This window comes from Felis catus, chromosome B1, assembly GCF_018350175.1.
Source record: "Felis catus isolate Fca126 chromosome B1, F.catus_Fca126_mat1.0, whole genome shotgun sequence".
Lineage (NCBI taxonomy): Eukaryota > Metazoa > Chordata > Mammalia > Carnivora > Felidae > Felis > Felis catus.
The window spans coordinates 163,981,278-164,005,181 of record NC_058371.1 but is presented as its reverse complement, the minus strand read 5'-3'; the positions used below and the strand labels follow the sequence as shown (position 1 = coordinate 164,005,181).

At 40.9% G+C, this 23,904-nt stretch overlaps 1 protein-coding gene and 1 long non-coding RNA gene across 2 annotated transcripts; one reads left to right on the top strand and one right to left on the bottom strand.

Annotated features, from left to right (window-relative positions):
• Positions 1-1,846: 1,846 nt before the first annotated feature.
• LOC123385073 lies at positions 1,847-19,748 on the top strand. Its single transcript, XR_006597110.1, has 3 exons — positions 1,847-3,201; positions 3,988-4,123; positions 18,622-19,748. It is a non-coding gene; the product is annotated as an uncharacterized LOC123385073 (long non-coding RNA).
• LOC109499182 (40S ribosomal protein S21-like) lies at positions 17,028-17,741 on the bottom strand. The gene has a single exon (XM_045056403.1). It carries the CDS (start codon positions 17,352-17,354, stop codon positions 17,178-17,180), a length of 177 nt encoding a protein of 58 aa, XP_044912338.1. The 5' UTR covers positions 17,355-17,741; the 3' UTR covers positions 17,028-17,177.
• Positions 19,749-23,904: the final 4,156 nt, after the last annotated feature.

Here is a 23,904-nt window from a genome sequence, read left to right as displayed (position 1 = left end):
CTGAGATAGAGAAGCCTGGCTGAAGCCCCTATAGACGGCCCTAAGAAATCTGTAAGTGAATCCGAGGAGGGTGAGACTAAGACAACAGAACTGTGAAAACTGCTCACCTTATTTTATGCCCATGAACCAACCAGCCGAGTGAAACATAAATTATGTTCAGTGTTTGGAGAATGCATTGAAGTATCTTTAAGGAATCTGGAAATGAGAGGTGTGTAAGGGTCATCTTGGAGTTCATTGTACAACCAGCACATAATAAATCACAGAGGAGAAATCCAAAGTCACCATGAAGAGAATGGCTCCTCACGCTGCAAGACTTGTGTGAAAAGGATAAAATGTGCCATCATATATAATAAGACAAGAGTCCAACAGAATGGGGATGGTTAGCCACGGAGGCGGGGAAGTGAAAGAGTCACAGAAAACTGTCAGCAGCCTTCATCCAAGCCTTTATGGAGAGAGACCACCTTGACTGAATGAGACAACTTGGCCGTCCCAGTTGTCAGGAATACTGTAACTACGTATGCTCTGCACGTGCTAACTTCCCGACTTCTCAAAAAGATCATGTAGTGCTGTTTTGTTTGAGGTTCTTTTGTTGCAAATGGCAAACACTAACCCTAACTAGCTTAAGCGAGAAAGAGGAGGTTTATGAGAGAACGGGGGTGTTTCCAGAAAGAGTAAAGCTGCTGAGCCTCTGAAGGACCTAAAAGAGGGAACCGGCAGGCACCGCTCCAGATTCTCTCTGGTGCCTATGCTCCTGGCTTCTGCTTCTCTGGGCAAATCTGCTTCATTCCCCCTCTCCCTCTCTCTCTGCAGAGCAGCCTCGACTGCGACTGGTTCTGATAGCACATGGACAGGCATCATTACTCTACAGTGGCAGCCTCGAGTCCAAAGTTTCCATCACTCCATTCAAGCTGACAGACCAGACTGAATGGAATCTCTGAGTCTCAGTTGCAAATTCCTGGGTGAGAGAAGCTGATTAGCCCCACCTAAGTAAGGAGTCCATCCCTCACCCATTTTTCTGTGCACAGTGATACCGGGTCATAACAAAAATACCGATAGTAGAGGCCCAGATTTATGGAAGATGGGAGGGAGGGGAAAAGGGAAAATACTTATTCTGAGGGGAAGTGACCTGTGAAGGCATCCCAAAAAGTAGCTTTCACAGATATAGACCATTATTATCCCCATTTTACAGATGAGAAGATTAAGGCATTCGAGCTTAAGTAATTTGCCCAAGGTCACAGAGCTAGTCAGTGGCAGTCTCAGGATTTGAGGTCAAGCCTGGTCTGAGTCTTAATCACTATGTTCTAATGCATCCCTAAACGCTATTCATCAAGCAAACATCTTATTTGATGCACCTTCTTATAAAGCACCCTACAGACATGTAGTGATTATACAGACTCCATATTTTTAAGTTCTTGTGATGATTATGGCTCTCATGATAAACTAATAAGTTGGCATTCGTATGTCATTATTATGAGTTTGGGTAATGTCGATCCAGTCATAAGAGATGGATCTATTCTTAGTCTGTTGATAAAATTGGATTTCAGAACGTATTAAGACTAGGATTTGCTCTGTCTCTCTCTGCCTCTCAAAAATAAATAAAAAATTTTTAAAAAAGGGGAACGCGCCTGGGTGGCTCAGCTGGCTGAGCATCTGACTTCAGCTCAGGTCATGAACACCCAGTTTGTGGGTTCAAACCCCACGCTGGGCTCTGTGCTGACAGCTCAAAGCCTGGAGTCTGCTTCAGATTCTGTGTCTCCCTCTGTCTCTGCCCCTCCCCCGCCCATGCTCTCTCACTGTCTCTCAAAAATAAATTAAAAAAAAAAAAAAAAAAAAAGAGCCAGGATTGAGTCCCTTGATAACGATGGCTGTGATGGTTGTAAATTCCACCATTTGAGTAATGCACATTCCTCGGAAGTTTCTTGAAGGAGAGTTGCTGGCCTTTCTATCATGACAATTCTCTTCCTACCAAATGAAACATTTTGATTTCCCCAAAGATTGAATCTCTTTATCTACTAGGTCCTAACAACAATAAGATGCTATGTTTCTGTTTACAAACTAGGAAGTGTCTATTTTCCGTTCATCTGTGCATTCTACAATTACTAGCAATGCCAATTATGTGCCAAGCAATGTGCTAGGTACTGTGAGTGCAGCGAAGGACACAGGCATGGCCTTTGCCCTCAGGTTGCCTGTAGTGTAGACTAGCTTTGAATTTGAGGCAAGTAAAATTTCTGCTAATGGATTTTGGGATGAGAATGAGAATGAAGGGAAAAAGTAGTAAATGGAAAAGAGATATGTGGGCCTTTTCCCACAGGAGAGGTGAAGAAAAGGGAGTAGAGAAGAAGAGAAATGCTGGGCTGATTCAAAAATAACCTAGAGATAGATTTCATGAGTGCTTATTAATATACTAATCATGAGAGCAACATCTTCCATCTCATATTCCGCTGGAAAAAAGTACACTGTGACATAAATAACCCAAATCAAGGCCGTCTTGGCTACAGAGCAACTACCACCAACAGCAGCCGATGAACTAGATGATATGATTATGAGCTTTCCAACATGTCGATGGAGCTCACTACCTCATCAAAGGTCAATCAACAAACATATAAAATTGCAAATGCAATTTGATTCAATTGATAGATCCACATGAGACCCAACACGCTTTACCAACCTGAAAACTGCCAAGTTTTCGTCTATCCTAAAAGCAAATTCAGATTCTCTACGAGCTGTACTTTTCCCCTGTGTCCGGAACAAGTTTGGCGTGTTCAAAGAAGACTAGGAAGTCCAAGCTGCTAAATCAGGGTGAAGGAGAGGGAGAGTTATACGGATGAGGTCAGAGAAGTGGGCCGGGTCATTAGGGCCTTGTAAACATGGTTAAAGACTGAGTTTGTATTCTTAAGTGCAATGCAAAACCATTGTAGGCCTTGACGCTGATGAATGACATAACCTGATTTACCAATTAAAGAAGATTATTCTTGATTCTGTGCAAGGAATGAATTGTGTAAGGGCAAGAATCAAAGCAGAGACCTGTTAGAAGATTACTGCAAAAGACTGGAGGAGAGATTATGCGGTCCTGGACTTGAGTGGTAACAATGGAGGTGGTGAGACTTCACCAGATCCTGGATATATGGTGGTGAGACAGCTGACAGGACTTGCTGATGGATTGACGACGAGGAAAAGAAGAGAGTCCAGGATGAATGGCAGGTCAGTGGAGTGAAAGATAAGTGCCAATTATTGAGAAAGGGAACACATGGAAAGGAGCGGTTCTGGGGAAAGAAATCAATAATTTACGTTGGATTAAAAAGAAAAAAGGCACATGGGCGCCTGGGTGGCTCAGTCGGTTAAGTGTCCGACTTCGGCTCAGGTCATGATCTTCCAGTTCATGAGTTCGAACCCCTCATTGGGCTCTGTGCTTACAGCCCAGAGCCTGGAGCCTGCTTCGGATTCTGTGTCTCCCTTGCTCTCTGCCCCTCCCCCCACCTCTTTCTCTCTCTAAAAAATAAATAAACACCTAAAAAATAAAAAAAAAAAAAAAAGACATACCAAATGAATATGTAAGGGGAGATATCAAGTTGGGGCTGGAATAGAAGTCTGGAGCTCAGAGGAGTAGTTAGAGCCAGAGACATAAATTAGGAGGCTTCAGTGTATAGATGGTGTTTAAGGCCATGGGACTAAATGAGAGGATCTAAGAAACAAGCACAAAGAGCATAGATGATTTTTTTTAAGTTTGTTTATTTATTATTTATTTATTTATTTATTTATTTATTTATTTATTTTGAGACTGAGAGCACATTTACAAGTGGGGGAGGGACAGAGAGAAGAGAGGGAGAGAGACAATCCCAAGCAGGCTCCACACTGTCAGAGCAGAGCCCAACAGGGGTTTCAATCTCAGAAAACGTGACATCATGATCTGAGTCGAAATCAAGAGTCAGACACCCAATCAGCTGAGCCACCCAGGAGCCCAAGATGACTTTTTTTGTTTTTTTAAAGCAAACGACTGAGCCCTGATGTGGCCTGGCCAGCAAAGTAGGAGAAGCCAAAAAGAGATGTGATCTGGAAGCTAAATGAAGAAATCTTTAAGGAAGTAAAGATCATCAAATGAAATTCTATTAAGAGACCATGCAAGGTGAGAACTGAGATATGACCACTGGGTTTGGCAAGATAGAGGCCATTATTTGATCTTGACAAGACTGTTCTTGGAGGAATAGTGCAAATGCTGGAAATGGAATGAATTGAATTGAAAATGCAAGGTGACAAGAGGAGACAGTAATAATAGACAACTTTTGATGGACTATTGCAAAAAAAAGAGTAGGAAAATGTGACGTTAGTTGAAGGGAATAAGGATACTAGAGAGAATTCATATCCTGCTTATGTGCTGATGGGAATAATTAAGAAGAGAAGGAAAAATTATGGATGCAGAGGGGAGAGAGGATATTACTTGATTGAAATCATTGGTGGTCAGGGCTGCCTGGGTGGCTCAGTCGGTTAAGCATCCAACTCTTGATTTCAGGTCAGGTCATAATCTCACAATTCCTGAGTTTGAGCCCTGCACTGGGCTCCTTGCTGTTAGCTCGGAGCCTGCTTGGGATTCTCTCTCCCTCTCTGTCTCTCTGTCCCTCCCTGGCTCTCTCTCTCTATCTGTGTGTCTCTCTCTCTTTCTCAAAATAAATACACTTAAAAAAAGAAAAAAGAATCATTGGTGGGCCCAAAGTACAGGATCTGATACACATATGAAAATGCTGTCTTCGGATGGGAGCACTGAGGGTTATGTAAGCTAACAGAAGGGAAGGCAAAGTGCATAGATACAAATGTTGGTAGATTGATAGATTTAATGAAGAAAAATCAGGCAATTTTCTTCCAATTGCTTCTACTTTCTGAAATTAGAAGAGTGGTCATTATCGGGCACTTGGGTGGCTCAGTTGGTTGAACGTCCGACTCTCGATTTCTGCTCAGGTTATGGTTTCATGGTTCATGGGTTCGAGCCCGGCTTTGGGCTCTGTACCCACAGTGAGGAGCCTGCTTGGGATTATCTCTCCCCCTCTCTGCCCTGCCCCGCTAGCATGCATGATCTTTCTCTCTCTCTCAATATAAATAATTTTTTTAAAAAAAAAGAAGAAGAAGAATGGTCATTATCTGAAAGTGAGAAGTGGAGTGGGGATGTCTGAGTTTAAAGATGGAGGAGAAGCTGTGAAACAACTATCTAGGGAAGTAGGAAAGCCCAGGGAAGTGTCAGAAGACTGTTGAACAGGGTAAGACTGACTGGAATCTTATGGTGAAAAAAGTTTTGAAGAGCATTCCACACGGTTGTATGTTGTTCTCGAGCCATAGTCAACTGATCAGTGTTGATGTGAAGTAAAGGGTTATGTTTAAGGCAGGGTTGGGTTTTTCTAGTGAGTAAGATGGAAAGTGGGAGGGACACGACAGCTGTGGGTATATGCAATAGACCTGGTTACAATAAGCCACAGGAGGAGAAAATACAGTAACACAAGTAGAAAAACGGACAGTGAAAAAGTGATAGACCAAAGGTTGGCTGCTCCAAAGGGGTTGGTTGGGGGGGGTGGTCATGGTACAGCTAGAAATATAACAGATGGTTGATTATAAGAGTATGGAGTACCAGAAGTCAGGAATTTTTGAAGGTGATAACGTGATGTGGTAGAAAGGAGTCCTCTAAGGCCTATGATCACAACAGCATTTTGCTGAAATGTAGTGGAGGAAAATAATCTTGAAAGTAGGAAGATTAAGGAACTTAAAAGCTAGGCAATGCATATACACGGATATACGTGGATACATGGATAATTTTTGTGCGTGCTGAAGTTACCCAGCATAGGAGTATAGTCCAAAGTGGTGGAGAGAGGAAGAGGGAGAGAAAGAAGACCAGAATCTAGAATCTTCTTTGACTGAGGAAGTTAGCAAAAGGGTAATGGATGAGTCAACAAGGCGAGTTAGTGGTCTAACAGCATGTGCTTCAAAGAAGCTGAGCTGGTGGTGGGGGTAGTGGTAGTTGTTATTGTTGTTCTGGGAGGAAGAATGATTAAAATACCTAAAAGCAGTAATAAGAAACAGAGACATCACCCTTAGGTCCTCTGTAAGTGGGGTAGGGGAGAAAACACAGCTACCACTGCGGAAGATGAAGTGTCTTCAAAGGCTAGCCAAACTCTAGTGAAGGAAAGAGCAACCATACATTCCAAAGCACGCAGTGGAAGGGTTTGGCTGGTTGGGGAGGAGTGGGAGATGGATTCAGATCAGCGGGTGTCCTAAACTCTATGAATGAAAATGCCTGGTCCCGGGGCTTGGATTTCTGTCTGTACTGCTGGAAAGGATAAGGCATGTGGCATAATGAGGTTAATTCTGATGGTCACTTAAGAGATGGTGGCTATCATTCTTCACTGTGCCTGATTGCTAACACTTTGTAGGAGAGGGGCAGGTGGGATCACTAAGAAGCCGCAGTTTATGGCCTTTCCTTCGATCCTGCCAAAGGTGGTGTGACAGTAGGGAGAGGGCCGATTTTACCAAGGCCAATGAGTTCTCAGGGCCACACTTAGATCCTTGGAGCCTTTCTACACATAAATTCCATTAAGCAATCAAGAACACATTCTCTTGGAAAAAGTCCTTCCTTCAGTGTCCAAAGGCATGTGCTGTGGCTCCTAGGCACATCTATCAATAACCTAATCAGTTCTACTGTAGTCTGCTTACCTGATGAATCCTCTAGTATTGAGACGAAAAAGCACGATCTAGAAATGGCATTGGCCTTTCCTACATCACACCAATGAAGACTGGTATGATGTACTGTCTCTGTTCTGAACAACTTAAATCACTAAAAAAAAAGACTCATAAATCTCTTAAATTTCATGATAAACAATAGTATATATGAGCCAAGTGGGTTAAGCGTCTGACTCAAGATTTTGGCTCAGGTCATAATCTTATAGTTCATGAGATCCGAGTTTGGGATCTTATCTCTCTCTCTCTCTCTCTCACTCCCTCTCTCTCTCTGTGCCCCTCCTGCACACACGCACTCTCTCTCTCTCAAAATAAAAGAAAATAGTATATACGAAAATGGTAACTGTTTAAAGTATATTTTTTTTCTTTCTGATAGTTGCTATCTTACTTTGCATACTTCAAACATGTATTAACAGTTGCCATTAGTCTGGATATAGCTTAAAAATACAAAGCAGCCTGGTGCAAAATAAATTAGCAACAGTATGGAAAAAAAGAAAAAATAAACAAGAGAAACCCTAGAGGCTGCTAGGTGTTTATCCAACAATGAACTGTTCTGGATAAATAGGAGGACAAGAGTTCAAAGAATTGAAACTCACGTCCCAACAAGCTAAAAGCTATTAAAAGAGCCTGAGTAATAGCTTTTTGCCCCTACTCCAACACCCCTTAGCACAAATTCATGACATAGAATGATGTTTGAAACAATGGGTGTTTTGTTCTAAAATTTCAAGACCAAGGTGTTAATTCTTACTAGTGGAGTTTGGAATGCCCAGATGGTCGGGCTCAACAACTGATTAAACATGCCTGAGCCTTGTTGGGACACAACCTAAGGTTAATGCAGGTGGTCAAAGCAGACGATTTTAAAACACAACGGTGGTTATAATGATTGTGAGGAAGTTAATGAAAGCTAAATGCAAAAGTATAGTGGACAGACAGGTGAAAAATAAGATTTGATTAAAAGCACTTGAAGTAGAAAGGTTCCCTAAAAGTTTAAAACAGATGACTCTTGTATGCGCAAGCTTTTCCGTTTGTACAACTCCACCTATGTACATTGTATAGTCATTACTCCCTTTGAGAGAAGCCTCTTCTTCAGCCTTTTTTTCCTCGTTAAGTCCTTTCCCAAAGCTGCTGCCAAAATCAACTTCCTCTGTTGCCCTTCTGACAATGTCACTCCCGTCCTAAAATTCCCTTTAATGGCCTTTGCTGGTCTTTGTGCGAACAGCAGACTTCTTGCCCTGACTTTAGGACAAACACATTATTCCTGCCCAGATTTATTTGAGGCTCTTACTTTTTTTTTTTTTTTTTAACAAATCCACATGCCATTTTCCTCTCTATGTAGATTGAGTATCTTTCAGCTTCTCAACCTTTTAATGTTTATTAATGTTTAGATTGTAAACATTCAATTCAGTTTTGGTTAATGAGAGTTCCTCATTTTATCTTAGTTTCCACCCGAACACAAATACATACCCACTAAAACTCTCTAGCGCTATTTGCCTTGTTCAAAGTTCTCTTGAAATTTGATTGTTTTTGTAAGAACGACACAAATAGTCATCAGCGCCGAACATTTTTGTCCAACAAAAACCAAACAACATAAAAACCAAAATACTCCTAAAACTTGAAAATAATAGTGTGGAATTTCCCTAGGGAATAAACAGATTTTTTTTTTTTTTTTTTTTTTTTTTTTCAGAATGAGTCACAGGAAAAAATATCTAATATTATTTTCATGGGCAACTTCTAGGAAAAGTTTCTGAAACAACACCAATGCTATGTTCTTTTTTCTTCTTTATTACTTTTTTTTTTTTTTAACCTAGAAGACCTAAATTCAAGTCCCAGGCTGGTTATTTGCAAATTCCATTATTTTTGTCATCTAGTCTTTTTGAGCGTCACCTTCTTGTTTGTGAAATGGAAACAACAGTATCTATATGATCTTTTCTGACAATTCAATACCATTTGTAAATAGGCTTTGTAAAGTAAAAAGTGCTACACAAATAGAGATATTAGTATGACTTCCTTCAAATTTTCCCTTTTGGCTGAGAACCTACCCAGGATTTCCCCTTTCCCACATATTTTTATCTGGAGACAAATCTGGGAGTGTAGATACATACCTACCTTCTAAATGGGAAACTGCACTAAATCTTCCAGAGATACGGAATGTTGTTGCTGATAATTTCTTCCATCATTATTATATTTTATAGGAAACTAGATACATTTTTTTTTCATCATTATAATTTTTAAAACATAGAAAGTATATACAGAAAAATACAATTTATCAGTAAGCTCATATCCAAAAACAGCAACACCTGTTCGGTGGGGCACCTGGGTGGCTCAGTTGTTTCAGCTCAAGTCATCATCTCACGGTTCACGAGTTCAAGCCCTGCATCAGGCTCTGTGCTGACGGAGCGGAGCTTGCTTGGGATTCTCTCTCTCTCCCTCTCTCTCTCTCTCTGCCCCTCCCGCCATCCCTCTCTGTCAAAATAAACAAACTTAAAACAATTAAAAATAGGGTGCCTGGGTGGCTCAGTTGGTTAAGCCTCTGACTTCAGCTCAGGTCATGATCTCACGATTTGTGGGTTGGAGCCTGGTGTGGGGCTCCCTGCTGACAGCTCAGAGCCTGGAGCCTGCTTCAGATTCTGTGTCTCCTTTCTCTCTCTGCCCCTCCGCTGCTCAGGCTCTGTCTCTCTCTCAAAATTGAATAAACACTTTTAAAAAATAAAAATAAATAAAATAAATAAAAATAAATAAAATTTTGGTGTACTTTTCTCAAAAGTTTTTCTAATGCATACATAGAACCTTTTTTTTTTAACTTTTTAAATGTTTGTTTGTTTATTTATTTTTGAAGGAGAGAGAGAGAGAGCGCGCGCGCGCGCGCACTAGTGGGGGAAGGGCAGAAACAGAGGGAGACAGGATCCAAAGCAGACTCTGGGCTGACAGCAGAGAGCCCGATGCGGCGCTTGAACTCACAAACTGTGAGATCATGACCTGAGCCGAAGTCAGACACTTAACCAACTGAGCCACCCAGGCGCTCCTGCATACCTATAACCTTTATGGGAATATTTGCTATGTGGCAGATGTTTTACTTGAATTGTCTAATTTATTATTCGTAACCACCTTGTGAGAAACTTCTACATTTCACAGATGAAAAATCAGTTCAGGGAGATAATCTGGCTGAATGCCATATAACTTATCGTGAAGCACTCCATTATTCTCTCTGCAACACTATGATTCTGCTGTGTCATTTGTGTGACACTTTTTTAATTCGCCCTAAAATAGTGACCATCATCCTATGTTATTACATATTTGTTGAAAGCACGATTTTTAATAAACTTTTGTTATTTGGAGAAGTCATTATTTATTTAATTATCTCCCCCATTGTGGGATACTTATGTTATTTCCAACTTTTCACTATCTCATATTAATTTTAAGTGATAAATGTATGCTTAGTATCCAAAATTCTGTTACATAAAGAGATATATCATTTAGAAGGTAAAAATACCTGTGTGCCATTCTCCAAAGAGAAATTCCACCCCTCCTTCTTTTTTGTTTGTTTTTTTGAGATAATCACTTCTAACAGTTTTGTATATATTCTTCCGGGATTGTTTTCTTTTTCTCTTTCTTTCTTTCTGATTGTTTTTCTTATTTTATTTCATTAAAAAAAATTTTTTTTAATGTTTACTTATTTTTTGAAAGAGACAGAGACAGAGCATGAGCAAGGGAGGGGCAGAGCGAGAGGGAGACATAGAATCTAAAGCAGGCTCCAGGCTCCGAGCTATCAGCACAGAGCCCGGCGTGGGGCTTGAACTCACGAGCTGTAAGATCATGACCTTAGCCGAAGTCAGACGCTTAACTGACTGAGCCACCTAGGTGCGCCCGAGCAGTTCTATTCTTATCAAATAGTCCATTTTATACTTACATTGTCTGATTTTTAAATTTTAAGTACCTTTAGTACTCAACTGATTTCATATTTGGTACATAATGCCCTCTCCTTATTTTCCTTACATACATGGAAATGAATGCAATATGTGTTTTGGCCTGATTTGCCTACCCCCCAAAATATGTGCAAGGCCCAACCCCCAGTACCCCAGATAGTGGCTTTATTTGGAAATAGGGGCTTTATAGTGATAATCAAGATAAAATGAGGTCATTAGGGTGGACCTTAGTCCAGTCTGACTGGTGTCCTCAGAGAAAGGGGAAATTTGGACACAGAGACAGACACACAGAGGGAGGTCATGTGGAGACACCGAGACAAGACAGCCATGTGACTGGAGCGATGCATCTAGAAGCCAAAAAACACCTTGGATTGCTCCAAACACCAGAAGTCGGCAGGGACCCTGCTGACACCTTGATCTCACACTTCTAGCCTCCAGAACTGTGAAACAATAAATTTCTGGTTTTTTTTTTTTTTTTTTTTTTTTTTTTAAACAACGTTTATTTATTTTTGGGGGGACAGAGAGAGACAGAGCATGAACGGGGGAGGGGCAGAGAGAGAGGGAGACACAGAATCGGAAACAGGCTCCAGGCTCTGAGCCGTCAGCCCAGAGCCCGACGTGGGGCTCGAACTCACGGACCGTGAGATCGTGACCTGGCTGAAGTCGGACGCCTAACCGACTGCGCCACCCAGGCGCCCCAATAAATTTCTGGTTTTAAGCCACCCAATTTTTGGTACTCTTTTATGGCATCCTTAGGAAATGAACACATCATGCTTACCTCTCTTGGAGGACTCTACTTCAAAATGTCAGTGAAACGCAAAAAGAAACAACAAAGAGATTGTTCCTTCATATCTAAAAGATTGACAAAAATTAGAAACAACAGGTTATAAATACACAAGCAACATGGATGGATTTTGGAAACACAGTACTGAATTTTGAAAACAACAACAACAACCACCAAAATTTATGTCAATGTGAAATACAAACACGTATGTGTAGCCAGGGTTGAGAACTCACTGTACACGGACTCCACAACAGAATACCAGGAAATGTATCTTTTCAGCATGAATAGCAACAGATAGGCAAGGTAAACAATTGGAATCCTTGTGTGGCTCACAGTAGGACTTAGTTTGGATAGATTTGAAAAGCAACAGCTATAAGATTTATCAGAAATCTTCCTTGTTTCTTTTATCCAAGTTTGTCTGTATATCCATGTCTGTTTAGTTTGCAGTTATGTAGAAGAAAATTACATCATTTAAACTGAAGTGGTGAGAAATTTTAGTTTTTTTTACATGGATATGTGGATTATGCTGGTTTTATAGACTAATGATCTCTGGGAAAGACAATATCCTTGTCTTCTAAAAAGATACCACTCACATTTTATTCATTCACAGTTTAATGTTTAGCTTTGGCATTTGTCATTTAAATTTGGATAAATATTTGAAAGTAATCAATTTTTATTGCTTTGATTAGAACATTGTCACCTTTGAACTTTATACTTGGCTGTTTTTCATCCTTCCTTAAGTTACTTTTTTTTATTTTGAGAGAGCATGCCCCTCACCCCACACCCGCGCTGTCAGCATAGAGCCCGCTGCAGGGCTCGATCTCATGAACCGTGAGATCATGACCAGAGCTGAAATTAAGAGTCAGACGCTTGACTGAGCCACCCAGGTGCCCCAGTCAGAATCTACTTTTAAAAACAAATCCCCAGGTGATTCTTATGCACGTTAAAGTTTGAGAGGCATTAAAACATGGGTTAGATTCAAATCCTAGCTCTATCACGTATTAGTTATGTGACCTTGAATAAATTCCTCAATTTCTTTGTGCCTCAAATTTCTCATTTGGAATAATAAATGCAGAATAATAATAGTAAAGTGAGGATAATAATAGTACCTACCATCTATAGAGTTGTGAGGATTTCCTACGATACTGCATTAAACTGTTTAGAACAGTGCCTGATTCATAGTAAGTGCACAACAAACGTTAGGTATTATTAATCATCTTTTCTTTTTAAGTAATACTTCTTGATCTCCTCTATCTATGATTTTAATCAATGGTTCTCAGTTGCCTCTCTGGCATGCTGCAGGCTAGTCCCAGCAGAATCAACTGGAAGATTTAAAAAATGTTATGGCTCCCTCAGTCTCGTTTCTGAAGGTTCTGATGCAGTAGGTTTAGAGAGGGGCTCCACAGAATCTATATTTTTAAAGCCTCCTGAGGTGATCTAATGTTCCAAATTTGGGTTGGAAATCACTGCTTTAAATATTGGTGCATTTAAATGTGGACATCCTACTAATTCATTGCTATGACATAAATGCCATCAATGGGCTGATGACTCTAGCCCAGATTGCCAAGCTTCACACCGGCATATCCAGCTACCCCCAACTTGGGTATCCTATAGACAGTGTCGAATCCCCAGGTCCACAACTCAGCCCTCCATCCCGTTTTTCCCCCTCCGCCATTTTCTCTTGTAAGTCAATGGTTCCACCATTTGATACTGTTACCAAGCCCAGAAACCTGGGGGTCATTCTTGTCCTCTTCCCCTTTAACTTTCCTATTTAGTTCATAATGCCTAACTAGGGGGTGCCTAGCTTGCTGGCTTTGTTGGTAAATCATATGACTCTCGATCTCAGGATTGTGAGTTCAAGCCTCACATTGGATGTAGAAATTACTAAAAAAAAAAAAAAAAAAAAAAAAAAAAAGAATGTCTAGTGAGATAATTAATGTAATATAAATACATTTTTAAAATGTCTGTTTGCTTATTTATTTATTTTGAGAGGAAGAGTGTGAGCAGGGAAGGGGTAGAGAGAGATGGTAGTGAGAGAAATCCCAAGCAGGCTCCATGCTGTCAGCGCAGAGCCTGATGTGGGGCTCTGTGTCACCAACCCTGAGATCATGACCTGAGCCGAAATCAAGAGTCAGACGCTTGCTTCATCGACTGAGACATCCAGGTGCCCCTAAAAATACTTTTTTATTATTTCTGAAATCCTGTCTCCTGTCTTTGTCACCACTTCAACCATCCTAGTTCAGGCCTTCATCTTTTCTTCTTTAAACTATCAAAACAGCTTCAATGAATGTAGCTACACTCCTTGCCTATCATTTAATCTGTTACCTACACAGCTGATAGTGGTTTCTCTGAAATTCAAATCTGATCTTATTTCCATTCCCTTGTTTAAAATCCATCGATGCCTTTCCTGTTGCCTTCAAGATAAAAATGTAAAATTCTTACCATGACATACAAGGCCCTTTGTGGTGTGGCCCCTGTATACCACCCTTATGCCTTTCTGTCCACCACTTTCTTCTTTAGCTATAATTAATAACATGTTTTGGATGAGGGGGTTGAGAAAGCACCCCACTCTTTCGCTTTATGGTGCAATATATTGCACTTTCTGACTCAAGCATTTTTCCTTCCACTAACTCATTATCTCTCAGAATCATCTTTTCTAGAAACCCTGCCTCGCTATGTTTTCCTAGAATGCCCTAGATTTCACTAGATTTCACTATAAAGTAGTAATTTTCTTGCATTATAAATCACACACTTACTTAGTTAAGCATAGGGGTTTCCAGAGTCAGACTGTACAGATCTGAATCCTAGAATCAATGGTTTCTGGCTCCATGACATGGAGTGTGCTACGTAAGTTCTTTGCTTGTGTCTCCTCTTTTGTAAAAAGATTATTTTTGTAAGATTCACCTCTTATTTTGAGAATTAAATGCTATGGCAGGTAAAATTCTAGAACAGTGTCTGGCACAAAGTTAAGTGCTTGACAGACATTAGAGATGATTATTATCTCTGCTGATGAACTTAGCTTTTTAGCAGTGGAGCCTGTGTTTGTGTTTTGTTGTTTAACCTCTGTGCTTTTTTAATCCAGTCTCTGGCATACGGTACTCATGGAGGACCATAATTCTTTTACTCATTAAGTCTTTTAACAAATTTTAATTGAGTACCTGTCCGGCACTTTTCTAGGCGTTAGGGATACATCAATGAAAAATATAAAATTCTATCCTCATAGTCCTTACCTAGAGACAAAAAAGGAATAAGTAAAACAGTAAGTAAGCAGTAAGTAATATGGAAAGTGAAAAACAGGCAGGGGATTGGAGGAGGGATAGGAAATACTAGTGATAGAGGTTGAGGATAAGAGAAAAGGCAGAGAGGAGTTGCAATTTTTAAATAGGATTTTAATTTTTAAAAAGGCTCATGGAGAAGATGACATTTCAGCACAGATCTGAAGTAGATGAGAGATTGAATTAAGGCAGATATGTAAGGGCACTCAGCTCTCTCACCCGGAGAAGGGAACAATGACACAGATCCGAAGATGGGCTCCTCCTGGCATGTTTGAGACAATGCAGGAGCAGTGTTGCTGGCATGTAGTTAGTAAGGGAAACAGGAGAATATGACATCTGGAAGGGAGGTTGAGAAAGATCACAGGGTCTTGTATGCCATCGTAAGGACTTTGTCCTTTGTTGGAGAGCAATGAGAAGCCATTGGAGTAAATACCTGAATTGGGTTTTAACAAGATCACTCTGGCTGCTAGTTAAGACTAAAATGAAGCAAGGTAGGGAGATCAGTTAGAAGACTCACGCAAGAATTTAGGAAAGAGATGATGGGTGGTGTGGACAAGGGTGCTAGTGGTGGGTCTGGGGAGAAGGGATCAGATTACAGATCTGCTCTGAAGACAGAACCGATAGGATTTACCTAGAGATTGTGCATAGATTGTTAGATGAAAAAGAGCCAAAATGCCTCCAAAGATTTTAGCCTAATAAACTGGAAAGAGAGACTGCCTTCAAGTGAGATGGAGAAGATTGAAAATAAGAGGTTCTTTTTTCCTGCTGTAGAGTCGGAGGCCAGGATTTGGTCTGGTGAATGTGAAGTCTGAGATACCAATTAGACATACGTACACAGACATAGGCGTCGAGGGTGTCAGAAGAGGACTGTACTAGAAATTTAAAGTTGGACGTTACCAGAGTAGAGATTGTATTTAAATCCTAGAAACCGGATGAGATTACCAAGGAAGTGACCACTGAGATGTCCAAGATCTGAATCCAAAGGCACCCCAAAATTCAGAAGGCACAGAGATGAGGAGGAACCAATAAAAGAGACTGAGAAAGGGAGGCCAGTAAGAGAAAAAAAAAAAAATGTAAAAGTGAGCTATTTTGGAACCAAGTGAAGAAAGTTTAAATAAGAAGTGATCAACTGTGTCAAATATTTTAGGTCAACTAACACAAGGAGTGAGAAATGAAAAATCAGTTTAGTAATATGGAGGTCGTGGGGGGCTTACAAAACCATTCACCACAGAAAGGTGAGGGTAAAAGCGTGTTTGAAGTAGGTCTGAAAGAGCTTAGGAGAACAGGAATTGGAGACAGAAGTTTAGACACTTCTTTTAAGGCGTTTTGCCATAAGTGAGCCAATAAATGGGGATGAGGGGGTGAAGAGAAATTTTGTAGAGTCTATTGTTAAAGGTATGAGAATTATAGGTCATTTATAAACTGACGGGAAGTTTTTCAACAGTGAAGGCAAACCAAGGACGTGGGAGAGAGTGGGTAGAACTGCTGAGGGGATGTCCTTGAGTAAATGAGAGAGGGTAGGATCTACTTCACAAGCGTAGGGCTGGTCCTGCATGGGAATCCAGACAGAAGATCTGTAGTAACAGGAGGAAAGACAGAATATGTGGGCACCAATGCAGGTAAGCAGGCGGATGTTTTCATGAGCCTGCAGTTTCTAATTCCATCTATTAAAGGCTCTTTTAAGGAATATTAGAACACTTTTCTATTACATACACAAATCGCTTTAGTTACATAACTAAACATTTCTTAAAAAGCCTAGTATACATGACACTGTTGATGTAAATATGGCGGGGGTCTTTTCTTGCAAGGAATAGTGTTGTGGGTGAAACAGGTAAATAATGGTGGTGTGGTAAGTGTTATCAAAAAAGGCATATGAAGATGCTGCAGGAACGAATACTGAGAAAAACAGTAAACAGAATTTTCAGAGTATATAAGCATGCAGCCAGGACTGATTTCCTATGGTTTCATATTCTGGGTCAGCAAGCTTTTTAAATTCTATGATATAACATTGTAAGAACGTGAAAATTCTTATTTCCTACACAGACAAATAAGTAAGTGCTGTGTCTTTTGGTCATTTTTAAGTTGATATAGGGAACTGGCCTGAAGGTGATAATACTTTAGATTTCTAGCCTGCACACTTCTGGCATCTAGATACCAACCTTGCTTCCATCTCAGAAAGTACCTGGCTCCTGAATCAACCTTCCTTCCTCCCTCTCTCTCCCTCCTTCCCTTCCTTCCTTCCTTCCTTCCTTCCTCCCTCCCTCCCTCCCTCCCTCCCTTCCTTCTTTCCTTCTTTCCTTCCTTCTTTCCTTCCTTCCTTCCTTCCTTCCTTCCTTCCTTCCTTCCTTCCTTCCTTCCTCTCTCTCTCTCCCCCCACTTCTCTCTCTCTGGGCTTTCGCTATTTTTTTATGGCAAAAATTCCACCTCCGTCATCCTCTCCAGTCAGAAGTTCTTTGAAATGATGCCGTTGGCCTTGGCCAGTCAGAGGATGGAGTCATCTGACTCACCCATCCTGCAAATGGCCCCATAGATAGCACAGGTTTTAAACTGGCTGTTGAACCTGCCTGTTACCTTCTCGAAGTCCGCCATGTTCGTCTGGATGGATGCGTGGTCCTCGGCGCCCATGATCCTGTTGCTGAGGGAGCATTTCCATGACATGTACAGGTCCACCAACTGGTTGGCCTCATTCTGCACGTCCAGGGCGCATCTGCTGCTGCTGCGACCAGCACGAGCACAGAAACCCTTGAATCAGTTTTAAAAACATTTTTTTTCCACGTGACACTTTTTCTTAAGAGGAACTCATGAATGATTACATATTTACAGTTGGCTTAAATTTTAAACATTCGGTGGGAGTTTTAAAAGAGATACATTATTTTAAACTTGCAGAGAACAAAACTTTAAGACCCTAGGAGTCATGATAAAGGGAATTGTTCTCTTTGTTTATCCAATCTCACAAAAACAAACAAACAAAAAACTTTCAAAACTGAGAGTGGCATGCAGGACCCAGCTGCAAAAATTCAAAGTCAGCTACATGCAGCTGCATTCTGGTTCCCCTCATTTGTCTAACAGCTTTTAGTGGGTTCTGTAAGTGACGTTAGAAAAGGCACAGCAGATGTGGAAGATGGCTCCTGCCATCTAAAGGGGGGGGGGGGAGGGGGGGAGGCAGATGGTTCTCTGATTGATTGACAGCCTGAGGAGCGACGACAGCAAGGATCATCTCTTGTGGAGGGTTTTCCCCTCCTCCTTCCTGCTTCTGCCTACAAATGAAACTTTCATACAAGAAAGAAAAGCAGGGGATGGCCAGGAAGAAAGTCTTTCTCTTCAAATATACATTGTAGTGAAAAGATTCTCGGCAACAGAGTTACTTAGATGTGGAAAAAATTCTCCTTCTCTAACTTTTGACAAAGAGTCGACTCTTGGCATGGTTATAAGAAAGTAGACAAATTCAGGTTTGAACGCAGAACTCAGGATACTGGAGATAGAGCTGAGATTAATGAAAGAACAAAGAAATAGTATAATTGGGATTTTATCAGCCCCAAAACAGCATTGATGAGAACTGGAGTATTTCATCCCTGGAAGCCCTATAGTGCCCTTAAAAATAAAGTGCTTGTTTTAAATTTTAATTAGAGAGCTGGACAAAGTGTTTGAGGCTGTTAACCAGGAATTAATAGTCTAGGCCACATCATCTGTATGCTTACTCCTCTCTCTTTTTTCAAATTCCTTTCTAGTACCTCAAATCCTTAAAAAAGTAAAAATCAACTCACACTGATTGCATGTAAACTAAAGGCTGGACCCTGTGCTAGGTGCTTCTTATAACTTTTTATGACTTAGGAGCTCAGAGATACTGTCTTTTCTTACATTCATGTAAGTATAGAAACATAAACCCCTAATTATTGATGTTTCTCTTCATCTCTTCTGCTAAAAGGGAAACCAAGTACAAAATGTGCGCCAGGAAAATATGTCCAAGCATAATTTCAGATGCATGCTAGAATCCCAAAGTTTCCTGAAGTTCCTTCAGACTAGCTCTAGAAGAAATTCGCCTGGTCACAGATACAAGATTTCTCTGCAGAAGAGATTCAGGAATGGTAATGTGTTTGCAAGGAAGAGCTGGGGGGTAAATTGTCTCGAAACTTCTGCCAAAAACTATGCTTATTTGGGGTCACCTGCCAAATCTGCCCGTGAATTCACATCGGCTGGGAAGCCTGCCTTTTAGAGGGCCTTCAAGAAGTGCCTTATTGTGATAAAAATCTGAAAACTATAGTGGACTTTATATGCGAGTAAATCTAGACTTTGCTCCTGAGGCTTGTGAACTAAACTGGGTTCTGACAATGTAAGGAACAATCTGGTTACCTCCTTTCACTCTTACATGTTGTTTCTTCTGCTCTTTGTAAATCCCTTAGATTCCTACTCCAATGGCTAGGAGGAATCAAACTGTGGAACTAGCCTGTAGCTCCGAACCTGAAGCAACCCCAAACTCTGTTATCTTTCCTTTCATTTCCCATAACCTCCATTTTCATGACGACAAAGTCTTTGGTGGTGGTGATGTAAAGCCACCAAGTATGAAATAGTTACACTGCACTATCTAGTCAATGTTATATTCTTCCTGCTCTCCCACATAGATAACTTTATGTACAACTGTGCTTTCACAACGTGGCAACTGCCAGGGTTCTTTGAGAACCCTAACTTTATGCCTACTGCCCGTCTTCACTATTTTCCTACTACAATTCCATTGCCTATCATTTCAGACATTCTCTTGCCAATATCCCCAACTTCCTTGTCTTCCATCACAAATATATAAACAGGTATTTTTTACCTTTTATTACTTTCTTCCTCCTTGTTTCAAAGGATGGGTCACTCCTTCTCCCGTTTATACTTATCCATCAACCTATTCACTATCCCCTTTCTCCTCAGAAATTCTATACATGTCCCAACTTTTTTTACATCATGGAAAACATAGAAAAATGACAATTCACTAGAATAAACTGGAGGGGATTGAGGCATCTATGCGGGAGATATATATGTATATATGGTAAATATATACACACACATCTATTTATGTGTTTGGGTGTATATTTATTATGGTATAATTACAATAAAATACAAGGGGAGAAAACAAAACAAAATATTCACTCTATTTGAATAAATATTAAATTGTATAAATTCCCCAAATAATATCTTTTAAACTTGAACTTGCTTCTCTAAATGTAAATTTTATTTTTTATTTTTTTAAGTTCATTTATTTTGAGAGAGACAGCACAAGTGGGAGATGGGCAGAGAAAGGTGAAGAGAGAGAATCCCAAGCAGGCCTCGTGCTGGCAGCACAGAGCCCGACACAGGGCTCAAACCCACGAACCATGAGATCATGACCTGAGCCACAACCAAGAGTCAGAAGGGGCGCCTGGTTGGCTCAGTCGGTAAGTGTCCGACTTCAGCTCAGGTCTTGATCTCACAGCTGGTGAGTTTGAGCCCCACATCGGGCTCTGTGCTGACAGCTCGGAGCCTGGAGCCTGCTTCAGATTCTGTGTCTCTCTCTCTCTGCTCTTCTCCCACTCACACTCTGTCTCTCAAAAATAAACAAACATTGGGGCACCTGGGTGGCCTAGTCGGTTGGGCAGCCGACTTCGGCTCAGGTCATGATCTCGCGGTCTGTGAGTTCGAGCCCCACATCAGGCTCTGTGCTGACAGCTCGGAGCCTGGAGCCTGTTTCAGATTCTGTGTCTCCCTCTCTCTGACCCTCCCCCGTTCATGCTCTGTCTCTCTGTGTCTCAAAAATAAATAAACGTTAAAAAAAATTAAGAAAAAAAAATAAACATTAAAAAAATTAAAAAAAAAAAAAGAGTCAGATGCTTAACTGACTGAGCCACCCAGACAGCTCTAAATGTAAATATTAGGTTTAAATTTGAAATGGCCATACAAATTTCCTGACTTTTTAGCGATTATTTCTTTGAATTTTTTTTTTTTGGAGTTTGTTTATTTATTCATTTTTAAGTACTCTCTACACCCAACATGGGGCTCAAACTCATGGCCCCAAGATCAAGGGTTGCATGCTCTTTCACCTGAGCCAGCCAGATACCCCCTTTTTTTGTAAAGGTTATTGGTAAGTAATGAATTCTTAGTAGCTCTCATCAATGAGAAATTTAGAAGGTAATAACCTTTCAGTGTTTACTGAAATTTTATCTAATGACTGTTTAACAGTTTTCTTATCTTTCATTAACAAACATAGCATGGAAGTGTCCTGTGATAATCCCAGTGAACTTTGAGTCCAAATGAACTTTGAGACGTTAAGTATACCAAAATATCGATGAGCTCTAATTTGCATGATTTGAGCAGTCCACCTGCAACCCACCTGGATGTCAAGAACTCACCAGACATGTGGAATTAATTTGAAGACTGAGATTTGGGGCTGCTGTCTGGGGCTGTTCCTTGGAGCTACACCTACCAGGAGCCCCTGTCCTATCTCCTTGGGTCTCTCCCCTGCTAGTTGAGCCTTAGGATGCCTGCCATGCTCCCTGGGCATCGAAAGAACATAAATATCTCCGGCAGCATCTAGGGCCCCTGCCCACAGTGTGCAGCAATGTGCCCTTTGACTAAATTTTCTGCCATTTAGGGTGAAGAAGAGCTGAAAGATGCCCACCACGCTCATCATCTGTGCATCCCATTAGACTTTAGTCTGTACCAGTTACCCTCAGAGGACCTCAAAGAAGGTTGCTGGGCTACAGGCAACTGGCCTGTGGGCTCTGCCCACAGCTCATCCTGAAGGCTGAATGGATCATAGCTGTAGGCATACCTATAGCACATTCACAGAACACCAGTTGGGAAATCTGCCTTAGGCTATGAATTATCCCTTTTCACTCCCGTATTTTCTTTCAACTCTTCTTTTTTGGCTCTTCCCCTTTAACAATTATAGTTAAGTCTCTATGGAATTCAAAGAAAAAACATAAACTAACCTTCATCCACTCTATATTTTCCCTTTAGCTACCACTCTAGGACTTCTTTCACTCAACAACTAAGGTTTGGGAAAGCAGAGTCACACTTTTTTCCATATTATTCCCACTCTTTTCTAAACCCACTGCTATCTAGGTATGACACTGCTTTTTGCAAAGCAAAACCTTGTTGCTGCACTTAATGGATAGTTCTCAGTCTTTATCAGCATTTGACATGAGTGACTATTCCTTCCTTCTTGGAACATTCTCTTCCTTTGGCTTCTATTACATTGCATTTTGAGCAATAAATAGGTGTTGAACGCTGGAGAGTCTATGGTGAACAAATAAGACATGATCTCTACCCTCATGGAGCAAAAATGGAAATATGCTGAACAATAATTGTGATTATGGAATTTCAAGAGTTCATCTGAGAAGACAAACTTTTTCTTGACACTGAAATTAAGGAGGAATTTATTACATGGGTTTCATGTATTTTTTCATTTTTATTTTTTAAATTATTTTTTTAACGTTTATTCATTTTTGAGAGACAGAGCATGAGCAGGAAGGGGCAGAGAGAGAGGGAGACACAGAATCTGAAGCAGGCTCCAGGCTCTGAACTCTCAGCACAGAGCCCAACGCGGGGCTCAAACTCACAGACTGTGAGATCATGACCTGAGCTGAAGTCGGACGCCCAACCGACTGAACCACCCAGGCGCCCCAAGGCTCTTACTTTCATAGATCTTTTATTTTAGTAAGTGGAGAGAGAAAAGCAATAAAAAACAAATAATTGTTTTAGATCATGAGTGCTATGAAAATAAATACGGTAGCAGGGAGTGACTGAGGTTTTATTTTAATAACCAAAGAAAGCGTCTTTGATGTGGTGACATCAGCTTCGATCTAAGAAGCCATGTGAACACCTGGAAGAACAGTGTTCTAGAAGAGAGAACAGCAAGTACAAACCCCCTGGGCCTACTCTCCGCTTAGCATTGTCCCAGAAACAAAATGAGTATTAATTGTTAATATTGAATATCTTAGGAATATACTTGGAAGTGTATAGATTCATCAGTAAAGGTCTCTGTCCCAAAAGAGTTCCGTTAACAGAGACAGACAAGCAAAAAATCACAATACAAAGCAGATCTATGTTGGAATGATGGAAATATGTACAAAGAAAAGAGGTGCTAAGGAGGAGGAGTGATTAATTCTCTGTGGTGTGCTTCAGGGAAGGCTTTATAAAGGAAGTAATGTAAAGGCAGGATTTTGAAATACCAACAGGGTGGACCAGGCAGGGAAGAGGGTTAAGTTAGGGGGAACAGCATACAGAGACTGTGAGTGCAAAAGGCCACAGGCTCGCTTGCTTTCTTGCTTTCTTTCTTTCTTTTTTTATGTGTATTTATTTATTTGAGAAAGAGGGAGACAGAGCATGAGTGGGAGAAGGGCAGAGAGAGAGGAGGGCACAGAATCCAAAGCAGGCTCCTGGCTCTGAACTGGAAGCACAGAGCCCCACGCGGGGCTGGAACCGTTAGATCATGACCTGAGCCAAAGTCGGGCTTAATGGACTGAGCCAACCAGGCGCCCCAGGCTGTTTCTTATTGAACACTGCAACAGAAGAAAGTGAGGCTCAAGAGGACAGAGGCCCAGTCATGAAGGGCCTTATACTCTGTGCATGACGGGAGCCATCAAAAAGGTTCTAAAGAAGGAACCACAGGTTTGTGTTTTAGATGGATCACAGTAGGCTGTCTCTCTTAAATATTCCTGTGGGAGAATAAATATAGGGCAGCTCTACAGGCAGTGGAAAGGGTGAAATGAGGACAGTGGCAGAGGGTTTCGGAAAGAGGTAAGGAACCAGAGGTTGTTCGGAGTTGATGAAACAAGAACAGGTAGAGTTAACTGTTCTCTGTCGAGTCACCGGGAACTTTCAGCATCTGGCTCACAGTAGGCACCCAGTAAATATTTGTTAAAATGAATACATGAATGAATGTCGCCTGTCCGATGAACAGAAGTCACGAGCCCCCCAAACAGAGACTCTTCCATTAATAGAGAACCGTTGGGTGCTTGTCTGCTTTCAGACGTGTTGCTTTAATCCTAACAACCCTATGAGATGGGTGTAATTTCCACTTTTCAGATGAGAAAAATCTGAGGCTCAAAGAGGTAGTGTACCATGCCCCAGGTTCTAGAACTAGTCGGCAGCTGAGCTCAAAACACCAAGACACATAGCCAAGTACGCATGCTTAGTAATTACTTTCCACCACTTTCAAAGAATGAAATAAATTGTGTAAAGCCTCAAA